Source organism: Coturnix japonica, chromosome 8 (genome assembly GCF_001577835.2).
Source record: "Coturnix japonica isolate 7356 chromosome 8, Coturnix japonica 2.1, whole genome shotgun sequence".
Taxonomy (NCBI): domain Eukaryota; kingdom Metazoa; phylum Chordata; class Aves; order Galliformes; family Phasianidae; genus Coturnix; species Coturnix japonica.
Genome location: NC_029523.1, coordinates 12,352,632 through 12,371,149, shown reverse-complemented (window position 1 = coordinate 12,371,149; position 18,518 = coordinate 12,352,632). Strand labels below are relative to the sequence as shown.

Below are 18,518 nucleotides of genomic sequence, written 5' to 3'. Positions count from 1 at the left end.
CCGGGGGCGCGCTGTGAGCGCTCATTGGCGGAGGCGGCCGCCGTCCGCGTCCCTGGAGGCAGCGGGGTGGGCGCCCATCAGCATCCCATGGTGCGACGGTGTCCCGGTCCCGGGGGCTGGGCCGTGTTGGCGGGAAGCTCGGCAACGCCACCCCCTTCTCCTCCTTCCCCCGTGCTGCCCGTTCTGCCTTATTGCCGGCGGGCCGCCTCGGTGTCGTAGCGAAGGGACTGTCCCCGAGCCGGGCGCGCGGTGGCTGCCGGCACATGGCGCGCTGCGGTAGCGGCGCTGTGCCCGCTGTGCCCAAGGGGCCCGGCCCGGGGCAGGCCGAGCGGCAGCGGCTGAAAGAGGCGCTGGCCGAGCAGCTGCGGCAGGACATGAGCAGGTAGGGCCGGGCGGGCAGGGCCGGCGGTGTCGGTACGGGTGTCGGTGCGGGTGTCGGTACGGGTGTCGGTGCGGGTGTCGGTACTGGTGTCGGTACGGGTGTCGGTGCGGGTGTCGGTGCGGGTGTCGGTACGGGTGTCGGTACGGGTGTCGGTACGGATGACGGTACCGGTGCACTCCCGCAGGTTGCTGGCGGAGGGAACGCGTTCCGACGTGACGATCCACGTGGGCGACGCGGCGCTGCGGGCTCACCGGGCGCTGCTCCTGGCGCGGGCGCCGCGGCTGTTCGGTGCCTTGGGCGGGGGGCGGCCGCCCCGACAGACGCTGAGACTGCACGGGCCGGGACCCGCCGAGATGCGGCGCTTCCTGCGGTGAGTGCGCGGCTGCGGCGGGCGGGCAGCGGGCTGGGGCGATCCTGGGCCCCCGCATCCACTTCCCAGCACTGACACCTGTTGTGGAGCTTTCCCTTTCGAAACGGTTCTTTCACGGCCTAACCGCGGTGTTTGCAGAACGTTTTGCTGTACCTTGACTATTTCCCACTGCCTCCGTCCCTCCTTTGACGGCACGCAGCTACATGCTGCTCAATGTATCGGTATGGTATGTAGATGTCTGTGCAATCAAAACGGAGGAAAAACAGCAAAAGTGCTGAAGGTATCCTTTAAAATCGCTTGTGGCTATCGCTATGCTAATAGCAAGGCTGTGTGTCAAAAACAATGAAGGAAGAATGTGCTAGTGGAATGTTGAAAAATGGTCATTACTGACCAGGAGGACTTCATGAGTGATGCATCAGGTCTGCGTGGCCATCCCTGAAGTCATCATGGCTGAGGCTGAGCGCACACAGCTCCCTGCAGTGCTGGCTGAGCTGTGGGTGGGCTGGCCTGGCTGCCTTCTGAGTGCCAGCTGCAAGCACCTCTGTGGCATCATACTTGTCTGCTCTGAACTTTAGGCCAATACATGAGGGCCACTGACCAGTGCCACCACCAGGCCTCACAGTCCACCCTGACCCATCATACCTCTCATTCTTCCCAAGAGCCAAGCAGTACTTGCTGTACCCTGACAAAGTCACAATGATGCACCTACCTCCTGTGCAGCAGTGCTGATGGATGACGTGGTCGTGCATGGGAGCGGAGCAGCAGGCACTGTCACACTTCCCAAAGAATTCCAGATGTGCCTAGAAGAAAGCATGCTTTATTAGGTTCTTGAGGAGTTGACGAGAGAAAAGACAAGGTGTTGCTACTCTAGTGTTAAATGCCTACAAGAAACATAGGCTGGCCTTTTGTTGTTGGTTTCACCCATTCTTTTCATAAATTTGTAAATAAGGCAGCACATGGCTGAAATATTTACTCAGGGTATGGAAATTTTAAGTATGAAATGATTAGTATCTAAAGCAATGTAATCAGTGTAGCTGAGCAGGCTGATAACTGGTGTTGCTCAGCTTTCTGTTGGTCTCAATCAGGCACTGGTGAAACAGTGAGAAACAGAACACGGTTTTAATCTCATTTTTGTCTCACATACATGAGTGCAATTTCACAACTTTTCATTAAGTGTCAGTGCAAAAGACTTTCATGCAGATACAGGATACTGCAGATTAAAAACACTCCAAATTATTTTAACTTGTGAATTGGGGATAATTATCTTAATTACGTATATACTGCTGCAGTATACCTTTACTGTCTAAATGGGAAGCACTTAACATGCCTACAGCTCATAAATATTTGCTTTCACTTTGGTCTGTTTGCAGCGGGGCAGTTAATGACCTCTGGAGTCCTGCAGGCTCTCCAAGAAGTTCAGTCTTAGTTGTGAGAAAGAGAACTCAAAAACAGCCCATCTAAATAAAACCTTTTCACTTCTTAAAGCCTCTTATTTTTGAAGTGAGTCCTCAAGCTCTTTTCAGTTCTTAGGTGAACTCCCATATACATTCTTAACAGTGTACAAAGTTGCATTTTGTGAGATTGCTTTTTTTTCTCAGCTAAATCTTCAGTGCTGTTTGATGCTTCAGCATTTGAATTGAGTCACCTGGACAGTTCTGCAGAAGCAAGTACCACAGAATGCACTGAAGATTACTGACAGTGAAAGGCTTTGGACCAGGGGAAGGAAGCAGCTCTGGTTGTAAAGAGCTTGTTGGAATGGTGACTTCTACTAGCATCTGTGATTCTTATAGCTAAGATACAAAGATCTTAGCTTATCCAAAGCAGCGCTGTGAGTTACAGATTGTTGAGAGGAATGTATCCTAGCTCTTGGACCACATGAATCACTGTGAGGAGTTGCAGCCTAGACCTTACCAAAGACCTGGTGCTGCAATTGAGCTCCCTGAGAGAAAGTTATTTTCAATATAAATTTCTAGATTTTGGGTTATAAATACTGTTCCTCAATAGAATAGAAGCAGAATGCTAGTGTAGTATTGAAGCCTTCATCAAAGCTATAAAAACACTTCATTCCCTTTTCCTGTTTGCATTTAGCTTGTCTTTTAGCTTTCCTTGGGGATTTAGGATTTCTTTTTCTCATAAGCTATATTTGGCTTCCATCTCAGTGAGACTTCCTTTGGGCCTCTGCCTTTCTTGTGCAAGAGGGACATAGGCCACGTGTTACTTGTGTACTGGAGTCTGTGCAGCTCCCATTGCCAAACTGCTGTTTTTGAGCAGGTTGGAGGACATGCTGAGCTTTATACTGATCTTTCTGCACAGCCTTGGTGTGAAATAGCCGAGCCCTGCTTTATTTTCCCCTTTATACCTCAATGTCTGAGGACATGGGTAAGGAAGTGCAGCATCCATATTACAGATACTCATCACCCAGTACATTAACTCTTAAAAACACAACTAGAAACAGACAACCATTGCAAGCATGACCATGTCAGGAGGTTACTGCTCAAGCAGGGTTCTGCAGTCTACCTCAAGAGTGAGAAACTCAGCATCCCAGAAGGACAGCAGTTTGTTGCAGGTACTTAGATCATTAATGTCTTATTCTCAGAGAGGTAAGCTGCTTTTTACCCTTTATCCCACAGAGTTTTAGAAAGTATATGAAGTTCCATAGAATCCATACTAAATTTGACTAGTTCCTCCAGTAAGGATGGACTGTTGTAATAAAAGATGTTAAGGGAATTTTGTTGCTTTGTATCATTAAGAAGTGAAGAAAATTCTTTATTGGATGGCCCCATCCAGCCTGGTCTTGAACTCTTCCAGGAATGGGGCCTGGGCAACCTGATATAGTAAGAAGTGCCCCTGCCCATGGCAAGGGGTTGGAACCAGATGATCTTTAAGGTCCCTTCCAACCCAAGCCATCCTGTGATTCTATGGTTTATAGGTTTTGAAACACTAAGCATTTAAAAACTCAAAAGCACTTATCTAGTGACATTTACGTATATGTACATGTAAGAATGCATGTGTGTATGCCTATTTGTAGATCTATTTATGTATCTGTATATATACATATATATAAACATGTACATGGGTGTATGTGTATATAAAGATCACTTGGTTTAAGGAGAGAGAGGCTGGTAGCTGTTTTCTCCAGAAGGGCCTTTCAGTGAAGAACTCTCAGAGAAAGCAGAATCTGTTGTAGGGAGGATTTAAAAGGCTGCTCCCTACGTAGCTGAGAATGTGGTTTTAGATTTGGTTAATATTAAATCCAGCGTTCTTTCACGCACGTTTACAGCTGCTTTGGGACAGTAAGAGTGGCTGTCCTAATAGGTTTTAGTACAGTTTGATGTCCCAGTGACTTTAGGCATGCTTGGAAATAGCAAAAATGAATTCTGCATAATTTTGAACATGGATTGTTTGTTCTAAATCAAATCCTTTTCCACCTTTTTGCTTAATTGTGTTCTTTTAATGGCTTTTAGTGGTTTGGACCGTGTCACTTTGGGATTTTTGTCATTCTTGTGGACAGTGGCTGTAGTTTGCAGTAAGGAGACGTGCTTTCTAACGCAAAGGACTAAATAAGTGGATCACAGAGTCACTTTTCAGATCTAGAAACCACTTGTTTGGTTCTGGCTTAACAGCATGGCTGTTTACTTGGTTTCTTTGTAGACTTCCTAGTTGTAGAAACTGGTGCCATTTTTATTGCCTTAAGCTTACTGGTAATAGAACCACATTCCTGAGGTTTCTCATGTAAATTATCTGAAAATAGCGTAAGGATTCCCTGTTGTCTAGTTTAGCAGATTGCCTATGGATATGTTTTTCAGTTACTGGCAAAAAAAAAAGAAAGCATGAATATTAAAACAATTATTGTTATGACAAAGCAATATATCTCTTAGAACCAGTTCTCCCTCAAAATCAAGTTGTATTGTCTTTACACGCTGAATATGCAATGGCAACAGAACGGTGAGTACGTAAATTTGTGTTGAAACCTTAATTCAACATGTTGAGAGTTAAGAATGAGGACTCAAGTCTTCTGACCATGGGAATGTGATTTCTTTATATCTTTTCTCTGCCCCTTTAACAGCATAGTGTTGGAGCAGCATATTCAAATTACCATTTTCACTGCATTAACAATAAATCCTTTTTGCCATGGAATGAGTGACTAAATGCAGATCTGGAAGTATCTATCCATGGAATCCTAGGCAACTGTAGATCTTCTGTTAAACTTTTTAAACTTCATCTATCTGGTTTGAAACCACAGATAAAACATCTTATCTGTTCACAGGGTCTATTTAAGGCTCTATTAAGTTGCTGAAGAGCAGCATCTTTCTTTAAGTATGACAGCTCTGCAGTCACAGACTGCAGGCTTTGTTAGTCTTTCCAGATCTGGAGCCAAAAATAAGTTGGTGAAACAGATGGGAAAGCGGGAAGCTGGAATTACTGCATGAGGAAAATGAGAACTTTAAACTAATCTTAACTGAAAGCTTTCATGCTTTCAAGAATTCCTTTTGAAATTATTATTTTTTTCTCTCTAAAGCTTCCCACACTTCATTACTTGGGTTCTTGATGTTAGAAGGTCTTTCTGTTTTTATTTTTACTTTTCATTTGACTTAGCAGATAATGTCGTTTCTTGGTCATGCTAAGATTTATAAGCCTCTGATCTATCATTGCTAATACACTTTGCTTCTGCTTATACCATCATCATGTGCTGGCAAATGAACTACAAAGAGTAGGAAAAAATGCCTTTGTTCCTTGTAACTTGACAGCACATTTTATTAGTAATGTTATTTTGGTTCTTTTTTGGGGAGGAGAAGCACTAAAGAAATGCATTTGCTTGTACAGTCCAGCTTTTTTTTCTTTCTATTCATGAACTTCGTTAGATAAAAAAAATGTCATTTTAGTTTAGAGTTTTGTTTGTTTGTTGGTTGGTTGGTTGGTAAATTAAAAAATCACATGAATGAAATTCAGTATCACGTTTTAGGCTTGTATATTCATCTGATAAAAATCTTCAAGAATCTGAGGAACTGGATATGATGAAGAAAGTTCTGGAGCCCAAATTAGTCCAAGAAAACAACACTGCTGCTCCTCAGAACTCTCCAACAGATGTAAGTTGTCTTGGAGATGACAAAGGCACAGCAGCTGATCAGAATGCTCTAAGCGGAGCTGTTCAGAAAGAAACTGCTTGTTCATCCAGCAGTGAAGGGGAAATTCCTGAGTATATTGATGCAGAAAGTAACAAAGCAATGGCAGGTAGGTTTGCTACTATATTTTTCTTGGTTTTGTTGTGGGGTTTTTCTTCTTAATCTATTATCCCAAGGTTTATGCATATGTAAAAATGAGGGAAAAGATCAAAGCTTTTGTTGTAACACAACCTACTTGGATATTCTTTGCTATGGTCTACCTCATTTTCATGTACTCTGAAAAAATGAATTGCTGGAGAAATCCTGCAGGAAAAGTTCCCTACCAGTCTGTGGTGGAAATCTGAAAGGATGTGCTGAGCACTGGTCATGCACATCATTGTTGTGTTCTGCTTTTTCTCTGTAGCGCAGCAAACTTCAGTCCTGTGCACAGAACATCTCTTTCCCCCCCTCTCCCCCCACTTGTATAAATATATTTATTTTTAAAAATATATTTCAACTTGTATCCTGAAAATACTCTGGTGTATGCTAGACAGTGTGAAAATGGCTACTTCTTCCCACCAGCAGGTAATTCCAAGCTAGAAACAGCATCTGCATTAGGAGATGACTTATTGAGGCTCTACAAGAAACACTGCTGTCCAGATATCAATATTTGCATAGAAGGCAAAGATTTTCAAGCTCACAGGTATATATAAATAATAAGTTTCTTCTAAGTTTATCACTGTAAACTACATCCTCGTGTATAAATACCATGCAAGTTTTCTTTGCTGACCTTTCAAAACTAACCTGTGTTCTCTGTAAGAAAGGAAAAATCTATTAATAAACTATTCAGCTATTGCCACTTAATAAAATTACCATATAGATTTAAAAAAAAAAAAAAAAAAAAAAAAGGTTATTTCTTTTTTTCTGCTCTTCAGAATCTGTGCATAGAAAGTTTGATTTCATGTTGATTATGTCAGTCATGCCTATGCACAGACTGCTAATCTGCCTTCAGGAAGGCAGCGGCCATTACTGGATCAAAAGTTGAAGGCCATTTAAGAACTCTGGCCCACCTGACTTCTGTAGGTTGGGAAAGTACAATAAAAGGGCAGTACTATCCTTATCTTATCCATTTGATCAGTCTGTTTGCATGTAATGTTCGCATCTGGAGTAGGAAATTGGAGAGCCTGTATTTTGTTTGCTCTGTGTATAAGTAAATAACAGGGAGATGCTCAAAAGCCTCCACTATATTTTCTCAGCACCAAACTGTTGTATGGTGTTTTATTACTGACACTGGAAATATTTTTACAGAAGATGCATCATATTAGTGGTGGTGGTTGTTTGTTTGTTTCAGGTTTTCCATTTGGTTTGTTTTTTATAACAAAATCAGGATATATGTTAGATTTCCAAAATGCACCGTGGTTAGGCATGTTTTTTAATTCTGGTCTGCACCATAAGAAGGCATGTTCTCAGAGTGGCAAATGATTCTTTACTGCAAAAGTGAACTGTACAGAAGTATTTCATCATCCGAGATTCTTTAAGTTAGGCCATTTACTGCCTGAAGCAATGGATCTAGTCTAACCAGCATAAAAAATACAGCAGTAAATCACAGAAGAAAGCAAGGAAACAGGCACAATAGTTGCTTGTTTTAACACCACATCATATGAACAGCAGGAATAAATACGGGAGAGCTAACATTGTGTACAATCAGGATGAAAGGACCAGTATGATTTCAATTGATTTAGTTGTTGTTTGTAAATTCTAAGACTGAAGACAGTTGAATCATCTCAGTACTCCTTACTTTCTCACAATGTCTGATGAACTTTGATTAGACTTGAAACCAGAGCAGCACTCTGAGAGAGCTGACAAGCTGTATCTCACTGATGCTGTTATATTATTAGAGTTCTGTGCAGCAACACAGTGTGATCAGTAATGAACTTGTGGCACAAACCACAACAGAAAAATAGATAAATTTATGTCAGGTTCTTATGGTATATTGATATCTTTCATAAGCTACACTTTATTTTCTATGCTGTATGTCCAGGTAGTAGGTACTTGTCACTACTCTGCTGATGACTAAAATTTATCTGAAGTAGAATGACAAAATTAGATACAGTGCATTTCAACTCTGTTATGCTGTGAAGTGTCTTGCAAAAACAAGACAGCATGCTCAGAGCTGTGATATAATGCCCACTTAAGTGTGGACATATTAAACTGCAATGTAAAACATCCTGTAAAAGCTTAATTATTGTTATTGCTCAGTAAATCACTGGAGGAATATCCAAGAAGTTCCTAATTTTACATACCGAGACTCCCAAAAAGGAAGAAGAGAGAGTTATGAGCAACTGCAGAGCATCTGGCTAGAAAAGAAAGCACAAAGAGCATTTTTCTTACTACTTCCTATGCAAAAATGAAAGTGCTGTGAAACCTTTTAAGAGCCAAACAAATATTTGTTTAAAAAAAAAACAAAACCCCAAAGTATTCTCATGCCAGACATAACACTTGGTTTTTCTGCCACAGGAAATACATGACAAGTAGGAGTTTCCTAAGTAATAGGAATCTTAGTAGATGTCAGAGAAAAAAAAAATATACAGATGAGAATATCATCTGCCAATATCATAGTCCAGATAACATGCATAATGGCTAATGCTATAACTGGTATAAATCTGGAAGGCTAAAATCATAAAGCAGTTCCCATCTACGAACTTCTCTTGCTTTCTACCCTTTCCCTTCCACCACAAGAGGCTCCTGTTGCAAATATTTCCTCATCTGTTCTCTGAACGCTGGTATGGGGAGAAATACTGCTGGCCTGGGGCTTCTTTATTGCCTCTGAAGTAGTGGTAGTAAATTGGATGAGCCCTTTTATAGCCAGTTATGCCTTTTGAATATGCAATATGAGGTAGTAAGTCTAAACAGAATGGATAACTCTTCACAAGTAGTGCTGGAAACACACAGCATATTGTTGGATTATGTTGTTATTAAGTTTTGGTGTTTTTATTTCTGGGATTTGCTGGTAAGTGGCCAGACAATTCTGAATAAAAAATCTTGTATTTTTCATTTCAGTAGAGACATGTTGTAATATAAAGAGAATGTGAAGAGGTTCAGGATATAACTATTTGGCCAAAATGATGGTGTATAAATGAGTTAATTTAGTTTATTTGGTCAATAACACAGAAGAAATAAATGTGCAGCTTTGTATTACATAAAAGGAAAATATTTGTGACAATAGATTTCCTCTGTGTGGATGTCAGTCATACTAGAAGAAAGCTGTAGCAGAGAAATATAGAGTGCTTTTGTTTTATTCTTTAGTATATTTTAAAATTCTAAATATACTGAGGGATAAGGCATGCAGTATACAGATGATACCTTAATACTTAAAGGGCAAAGATTAAAATCAGTGTTATCAAAGAGTCTCACAGTAAGTATTTGTATCTAGTGAAATAATGCTTACTTTTTCTCTCAGGGCCATTTTATGTGCCAGATCTAGTTACTTTGCTGCTATGCTGAGTGGAAGTTGGGCTGAAAGCTCCCAAGAGCACATCACTCTTCAAGGGTAAGTGTTGTCTTTGCAAGTCATGTGAGAGCAAAGGTATGCAATTTAAAATCACTGCAAATATACAGCAAGTGTGGTGTGCACTGAAAGTTAATCTGCTGTGACGTTTTTGCTCAACCTGGTACATTTCCTGTCTACTGTTTTGACTTAAGTGTATGTATATTACACAACTTTTTGTGTAAGAGCTGAAAATAACTGAGCTGTCAGTGCAGGACAAATACTTCACACTTCGTACCTACAGACTGAGGGCTGCCACATCAGTTCTGGTTAATAACAGAAAAATCAATTGCAATAGTTTTTACAAACTTAAAGGTTCTGAAAATTGCACACATCACTCTGTGAACAACTTCCAGATTTCCTAATCTGAATCCAGCCGTAAAGACTTGGTCTGAATACTTTGAAATTCAACATTCCTACCTCGTGTTGTAATAAATCTACTGAACCTATTTTTATTGCAGGAGAAGCTTAAATATATTTGTAATAGTAGTTAATTTAAAATATTGTAAAACAATGATGAAATATATGCCTAATTAAAAATTGACTTGTTACCACTAGTAGAGGACTTAGAGAAGATTTGTTTAAAAATCCTTACTGCATATTAACAGTGTAAATATTCTCAATATTTAGATAATTGTCAAATCTTACTTGTAGATAGTCTGCTGATGACTAATTTAAAAAAACTACTGAATATGAGTTCAACCAAAATGTAGTCCATACAAATACACTGCGGTGATCTGCAAAATATATGTAATATTATCAGGCCATTCCGGGTAATTCCATTACATTCCATTCACAGAATGGCTGGATGACGTATCAACCTGTTGACAAACATTCTTTTTGATGTGAAGAAATGTGGTAGTTCTGTCTACACTTGTTTTTCATCCTTATTTGTGTTTGGGCTTATTCTTCTTTTTTTCTCTTTGCAGGTTAAGCCATATAGAAATGAGTGTCATCTTGCATTTTATATATGGAGCTGTTCTGGACTTCCCAGATGAAGTTGATGTTGGGTATATGTCAACCTTTATTACTTGTAACTGTATTATGTTCCCTATTTTGTCAGTTAGGAGTCTAAAGGAAAATTCCTCTCGTAGAATAACTACAAAGATGTAAATATCTTGTGAATAAGACAAAGATGTCAGGTGTAATGATTATTAAACCTAAACATACTTGAGGAAATTCCAAAAATAAAGCTGTTGAAGAAATATTGTTTATTCAGCAGCTACTTGAAAAGGTGGACTAGATGTTTTTGTATTATATAAAAACAGTGAAGAACAGGAGGATGTTTTATAGCAGAACAGTGTATATTTGCTTGTACATTCCTTTTAGCTTTCAGAACAGTACCTACAACATGGTAACACATAATAGCAAATATTTGGAATGTATTTTGAAACAGTCATTTGATATAAAGGCTTCGTAGTCTTAAATACCAATAGAGCTGATGTTTGGTTCATTTTTTCTGGTATAGTTTTTAAGCCCAGTTTCATGTTGCTGTTATATGATAACTCTCTTTTAGGGAAATAAATTCTGAAATGTATGAATTAGTTTCTGAAACAATTTGTGTGCTGGCTTTGGAGCTCTGCCACTAAATATTAAAAAAATATATACAAAAAAAAAAAAACAAAAAAAAAAAAAAGCCCTAAATTTTTCAGTGTTTGAAATTCTCAGTCAAAATGTATCTGTCTAAAATAAAAACAGAATTGTTTATAATATGTGCTGTAATGTCAAAGTTTAGATAATTAATTAATTACTGGAAATAAAGTGAAGATGTTGATTATTAATATAAAACTATTAACTGTTTGGTCACTATGCTTTTTACTATTTGGAAGGGACACAATTTTCAAATACTGTGTAATCAGTAACATTTTATTTAGTGCTTGGGAAAATTAGAAAATGCCAGAACTTCACTGGCTCAAGTCTCTTTTTCACTTGTTACACTTAAGGTAGAGAAGCTGAGGCTTTTTCAGCCAGGAGCTGAAAAATTCTGACTGAGCAAAGAGATGAAATTAGTATGTCAATTGTCTTGTAAGCAGAACGCATTTATTCCAATTATTGTTTGATTCCTATTGTTTTTACTATCTCTTTAGTCGCATGTTGGGCATTGCAGATATGTATGGGCTGGATGGATTGAAAGAAGTAGCTATCTACGTTTTGAAGAGAGATTACTGCAATTTTTTCCAAAAGGTATGTCAGTTCTAGTGCTACTGTGTGAACCATAAAGCCTGAAGAAAGAATTGTGATCCCATTACTTACACATCATACTGATGAGATACTAACAGCCATGTGTCTCGTGCTTTGGCTGAAGTCAGCAGAACCTGTTCCTATGTGTGAATCTGTTAAATTCAGTGGGATTGATGATAGCAATAAGGGCCTGATAGCAATAAGGACCTATTTATAGAAACTTGAAAACCACAGACGATAACAAGCACTATTCTACTCCACAAACTAGATACATTAAATTACATGGAATAAAATGTAAAACATTCCATTGTATGTGTAATTGTTCTTAACAGGAGTTGGAATATGTAAATACTACATACTTGCATATCAGATTTTATGGGCGTGTAGTTAAAATATATTCCTGTTCAAAAAAAAAGTAGTTTTAAAAAACAAAAACTGCTTAGAGTCAAGCATTTTCATGCATTAGGCTTGTTAAGCTGAGTGCTACTTTATTAACCTGTGTGGGAACAGGTGACTTCCCTGTTCTGCATTAAGGCAACCAAACTTAAATATCGTGGTAACTAACACTAGTTCCATAGACTTTGTAGCTCTGTACAGTTTTTCTAAGTCAGAAACTACAATAACTGTGATAATGTTTTAACCTCAGCCTGTTCCTGGAAAACAGCAACCCATACTAGAATGCATGGCTATCGCTCATTCTCTGGGAGTGGAACACCTATATGCTGCCTGCATGAAGTAAGTTAAAATATAAATCATGGTTTATGGGTATGTTTGTTTGTTTGTTTGTTTCTCTGCTTTCTATTGAAACCATTTTACTTTGAGAGATGGGATTTATTTTGACTTATATAAACCCTTTTCCTCACAGTACTTCAGTGGAATCACATGCACTAGAGCATTTACTGTCATGCTTACCTAAAAAAAGACACTTTTTTTTTCCAACAGATGGGTAGGAAAACATTTTGCAAAATGCTTGTCAGAAAGAAGTTTTGCCAGTCTGCCTACTGAACTGCAGAACAACTGTCTTGTTATGTTGATTAAGTCTTTGGTAAGTAGTGTATAGTGTTTTATATAAAAATAATACTACTTTTTAAAGCGTATTTGGCTTTACAAGGTAATTTAAGAGAAAAATTCAGTAGTATTTTAGACCAATAGTACAATTATACTGAGTAGAAGTTACCATTAAAACAGCAGTGTAAGAACTTAGTGAGAGAAAACTTACCTCTTCAAGTGCTGAGGTCAGTAGGTCAACTGTAAGCGGTGGCTGCTACTGCATATTGAGGTGAAAGCCTGAAAAACAAGAGATTTCAAAGCTATATGGCTGTACTAGAAGAAGACTGTGAGTATCCACAGCTATAACCAGCAGTCATTCTACCAGCATGCTTTAATTTTAAACAGAATGAAGATAGTAGCTATAGCTTTTAAAATAGTACGTGTGTTCTGCCACTGTATCAAATCAGTACACTCAGTTCTTTCTGGAATATATAGGTGGCTTTGTGGTATGTCATACAACATATAAGTATCTGAGAAGGTCTGAGAATAGCTTTCTGGATTGTAGATTAGTCCGCTGTGATCTGCACCCTTCTTTGAACTAGCTTAAGTGTATTGTGTAGGCAAGAGTGCACTGTAGACACTGGTCTAGTCTTATTGCGTGACAGTAACAGGACAGCATGAAAGTAAACCCACACCACTTCAGGTTTTTATTCCCTTCTGTGCCTATTACAATAAGTGAAGATGCTGTGGATGCAGTTTGGGTTGAAATATGTGATTTCTCTTTAGCTATCAGCTTTTGCACAACACTCATAGACTGTGGTACTGGGTACCACGCCAGCTGTGTACCCAGCCCCTCGAGAAGATTTTGGAGTCTGGACTAAAGTGTATTTTGGTTCCTTTTACGTCTTTCAGTGACCTAAAAAAAACAACTGATCTATTCAGTAATTCAGATAAGATTTTGTTCTATAGTGCACGATGTTGCTCCGTTCCTGTCTAACATCAGTAGGCAAAACAAAGCAAGCAACAGATTTTTTTTCTCTCCTTTAGTTTCAGAGGTAGCTCTCATGTTCAGAACTATCAAAGTCCAAATTTCATTTCAAAAAGGAAATGAACACATCAGTGGGTCCTTGTACAGCATTCAGTAACTGAACAGAAGTTCTTTTACAAGCAGCAATTCTTTGGGCAGCAGGCTAATTTTTGCTTTTATTTTAAGAACCACAAGAATGCTGCTTCAATTCTGATGGAAAGTGACCGGCTGATCAATAGTCTTCCCCAAGTGAAGTGGACCGAGAGAGCTGTGGCCGTGGCATCCAAGCTACAAGAAGAATGCTTAACTTTCATTGTGGCAAACTTTCTGCATGTAGTACAAAGTGAAGGCTTCCATACTCTGTTGCAGGTAAAAGTGCCCTCGAGTTGATCTGTTTACAAATAAATTGAATTACATCACGCTAGTTCAGGCTATTAAATAATCAGAATAGATTCAACTTTTGCTTCAACATATAATTATAAGGAGGGAAAAAAAACAAACAAACAGGCAATGCTAAGTTTGTGTTGTTGTTTAGTATTAATTTGGGTTAATACTTTTTAAAGGTTAATACCTTTTTTGAGTATGTTCTTCAGTTAAAATAAGTGTTCACAGAAGAATTCAGTGGGACAATCTCTGTGTTGCATAGAGATAAATATGTACACAAGCTTCCCTGGCTTCAGACCCCCAGGATGACAGCTTGCACCTACAGGAATTACTATTAGCAGCACACTAAAACTTCCACTGATTTTTTTTGTTGTTGCGAGAAATGGATGCAAAGTACATTCTTCTGTTTTAAATGTCTGCCTTCTGTTGTTTCCTCAGGCACAGGCAATGAGCAGCAAACCTGACCTCCTAGAGCTAATTTTTAATGCAATTGAAAAAAATGTAAATAATGAAAATAGCTGCTTTCTTCTTATAGCTGTGGATACGTTGTTGGACTCTGCAGACGTGAAGGAGTTGGTAGGTTTTGCAACGTGTAGTGTTTGTAGGACAAAGTACTCAAGTGTTTACAGCCCAGAGTTCCAATTGCATGACGTAGTTTGAGTTCAGGTGGCGCAGTCCTGCAGTTGGGCAGAAAAGCATCTGCATAAATACAAAGCCCTGCTGGTCATCTGCCTAAAATATTGGCATTTATTTAGTGGACATTAACACTTCCTTCTTTTAAGAAGAAATATTATATATGGCGATAACAATGTGTATTACTGAGAATGTAAGTCCCATGGGCACTATTGCTCTGCTGATCTTTACTGTCGCCTTCAATTTGTCATGAGGAAAACCCTACCAAAATGTTGCATTACATGAAACTTACAGAGTAAAGGACCATAATTTGACTACGCACCTTTTTCCTCTCTTTTTGTACAAGTCACAGCTATGGGGTTTTTCTGTTTAAGACTTCTGAAGCAAGGACTGCCTGTCAATCAAGTGTGTGGTTTTTGGACTGGGGGGAGGTGTCAGTCTCTGTCTAACACGTCATGTATATTCCCACAATCTAAATAACGAATAAAGGTATTTAAACTGATTGGCTGGGGATAAATCATGAATAATATGACATACTGATTAAAATCCAAAGTGATGATACAAGCAAAGAATAAAGAATAAATGCAAAATGAATTACTGCAATCTGGTGCTATTGTAGATCTTGGTAAAAGCAATGAAAATTTAATCAGATACATTATTTTTCCCTGGAGTATTTGACCTTGTTGTGACACAGCTGACAGTAAAGAGCTATTAAGGGGTTCATTAGAAAAAAGAAATGGGAAAAGGAAGAAGAAAAAGAAATAGTAACGTAGTGTTTTCTAGTGCTTTAGTCTGCCTTGAAATGATTCGATGTCAAAGTATTTAAAAATTACCATGGTGGGCAATAATCCTTCGAAAACAGCATCTCCATCTACCAGGCCATTATAAAATATAAGTGATGACATCATTGATCTAGCTTAGGGAGTAAGTAGATTCTGAAAGGAATAATGACTGGTTGCTATGACAATATGCCTCTCGCCAGCTGCTGATTTGTTACTTGAACACAGGGTTTTACGTGCAAGATCCAGGCTCTGCATGATAAGCTCTGGGTCTTCCTGGTTCAGTCTTTTTATGCTGTTCGTCACACAGAAGGCTGGAAGCTGATGAGGCCAGACCATCAACAGAAAATACAAGCAGGTACGTCTGGCATCAACTGCCATTAGAATTTTTTAGTAATCTGTTTAGCAGATAAAATGTAGGTGGTATTGTGAAGCCGGAGACAAATCAAAGCACGATTTGTCATGCTTTGGGTTTCTGTAATGTCATTTTAGAATAGATGCATGAGAGCATGCTTAGGTAGTTTCAACATAGAAATCAGTTAGTCTCCCCTGCTTTTATTTGCAGGGGAGTATATATGAGGAAGCAGAAATATCTAGGCTGATTCTCCTATTGTTTACAGCTACTCTAAATCATTTAAAATACTGCAGTGGGATTAAAAGCCTTATCTGTCTCATTTTTAAGGAGATAAGCACTGTGGAAGTATTAAATGGACCTAAAACAGATGATCCGTTCCATAAATTCTGTTTCTGTCCTTTATCTTATTCTACATAATGCCTACATTTTGCTTGTCTCTTGCATAATGCTTCTCTCGGGCTCTGGGAGTAATCGCAGCCAGCTTGGCTTCACAGTTGATTGGTATTGTGACATTGTGTGTGCTACTGCAGAGCCCCTGAGGAGCTGCACAGCGCTCACTAAAAATTGTAGCAGGCAGCACTCCCAACAAAAAGGAGTTTTTGTTCTGTGCGTTTCTTTGTTTTGAAGCCCACAAGTATCCTGAGGGTGCGGAACCGCCATCGAGTTTGGGCTGTGGCTGAACGTTAGCTTTGATGGTACAGTGTTATAACAGGAAAGAATGTTTAAGACCTCTTTAAAATCAAAGCACTTTTGATTCAAAGAAGGTAAACATTGCAGTGTTCTTTTTATTCAAGACGCCAGGAGCTAAGACTATGGGAGCTACACAGCTGTTTGTTTGTGCCGACAGGCTGCTGAAAATTCTATTCCAGAATTACAGCACACTGAGAGAAAGATGCAGCGTCAGTCTTGGAGTGTGATTTTGGGTGTAGTCGAATAAGGTCTCGCTGCTACTGGAGAAAACAGGTTTATGATTGTTTTGTTCTGGATTATGAAGTTGTGCAGAATCTAAGGAGCTGGCTTCAGAAAAAAAGAAGGGTCTACTTGCTTTGTTCGTATCACTGTTCCCTTATTGTAAGTAATGTTCAGACTGACTGGCACTAGTGCTTTCAATACAAAGCAAAATACTTAAGGCTGAGGTGTGCCTTAGTTGTCCAAACTCCATTTTTGCCAGATACTGTTGTTTTTTTCCTAGATTAAACTGTAACCCAGAGTTAGCATACATGTTGTTTGTAAACAGCGAGGCTGCATGAGTGATCTGCCTTTAATTACAGGCAAAAAAAAAAAATTAAAATTATGTAATATTGGTAGACAAATTTTAATCTTCAAGTGAAATTGGGCTCAGATAATTTAAATCAATTTCTGCCTTAAAGATTTCTGGTGATGGAGGTGTGTCTTTTAGGATTTTAACCTATACAGAACGGGAGGGAGCACTGTAACAGGAGGAAAAATGGCACAAGAAGACAGATGATATTGTGGGTTTTATCATTCACAACATGTCTTGTGTTTTCTTAGGCAAAGGTTTACATGGATTTTGTCTTAACGTATTAGTATGTATTAAAGTGCAGAGTCATTGCTGGAAAAGCATGAGGTCCCTGGGGTGCCATTTTCAGCCTGTCTTTTCTAGTACAATTTCTACAGTGCTACAGTTAAAAAATATTTTTATCTTAAGTAAGAATTCAGCAGAATTTTTGTTTCATTGTTACACACGGATACATTTTTGTGTATGCACAAATACTACATCAGAGCACAAGGGACCGAATGGTTAATTTTTTAGTAACGTATTTAAAAGCTCTTTTTCAGCTGAAATATTTGGAGGGGTGAAGGGGGGGGTAGGGAGGAAAGAGGAGACCTTATTGATTCTGGGTCTGTACACCAACTATAAATATCCTTTTCTATTCTGTAAACTCAATTGATTTAAAAGGTTTATTGGAAAACGCTTCTCTCCCAGAGTAGAACAGTAAAGAGGAAAAAAAAGTCATTCAGTGCCTGCAGATTTCACATGACAATCACAGGGGCAGCTCTCATGACATGCAGCTATATGCTGTTTAGAGAGGAACTCTGACCTTACTGTGTACATTCAGATAATTTGGCTTTGCCACTTAGCTCACTGTAATCATTTTCCTATTTAAATAGTATGATTTAATCTGTAGTTGACAATATATCATCACTTAGAAGCCACTCTAATTCTGACAGTCTCTTTTTTGTATATTTTTGTACATGTTTTCAAAATCCTCTGTAACGCTTCAAGCATTACATGAGGTCAGACTGGATCAACAAAAGCATGTTTTGCTGTGGGCATACAGAACCAGAAGGGTTAAACAACTTGCTTGTGGCCATGTGACCATTTAACATTAAATTTTCCATTTAACATTGCCCACGTCACCAAAATTAGCCTTTGTAAAATAAAGATGAATTGCTTCCTGATTTCAAATGAGAGTAGGCTGAATTGTTCCATCTTCCTTCTTTTCTGCTAAATGGTCAATAAAGGGCTTTTCCTTCTTGCAGCCGCATTTGACAAGGGTGATGACAGAAGACTTGGCAAAAAACCTGTATTCACTAGTTCTCAGGTAAACCTCATCTCCTAACATCAGACACACTCAGAAACTTGGAAACACAACTCTATTCATTTTATAGTCAATATTAATTTGTCCATTTTAATTCACAGACCTTTCTTTTGGTGAATCTGTATTCTATTGGTGAACTTCAATTTGTGCACAGTCAGTAATGTCTGTTATTTTGAAACCTTTTAGGACACGGCTTTATGCAGA

General features: G+C 39.0%; 1 protein-coding gene across 2 annotated transcripts in view; it reads left to right on the top strand.

Moving 5' to 3' along the window:
* The first annotated feature begins 23 nt into the window (after positions 1–23).
* BTBD8 (BTB domain containing 8) overlaps positions 24–18,518 on the top strand; it is a 31,884-nt gene continuing 13,389 nt past the window's right edge. Inside the window, exons 1-13 of one of the 2 annotated variants that reach the window (XM_015870374.2) lie at positions 24–382; positions 567–752; positions 5,716–5,984; positions 6,437–6,557; positions 9,315–9,404; positions 10,331–10,411; positions 11,489–11,585; positions 12,229–12,317; positions 12,525–12,627; positions 13,786–13,968; positions 14,422–14,559; positions 15,624–15,753; positions 18,256–18,317. In XM_015870374.2, coding sequence (XP_015725860.1) covers positions 264–382; positions 567–752; positions 5,716–5,984; positions 6,437–6,557; positions 9,315–9,404; positions 10,331–10,411; positions 11,489–11,585; positions 12,229–12,317; positions 12,525–12,627; positions 13,786–13,968; positions 14,422–14,559; positions 15,624–15,753; positions 18,256–18,317 — 1,668 coding nt within the window. In that variant the 5' untranslated portion in view covers positions 24–263. The remainder of the gene's footprint in view (positions 383–566; positions 753–5,715; positions 5,985–6,436; positions 6,558–9,314; positions 9,405–10,330; positions 10,412–11,488; positions 11,586–12,228; positions 12,318–12,524; positions 12,628–13,785; positions 13,969–14,421; positions 14,560–15,623; positions 15,754–18,255; positions 18,318–18,518) is intronic. The other variant, XM_015870375.2, reaches the window with a different exon arrangement.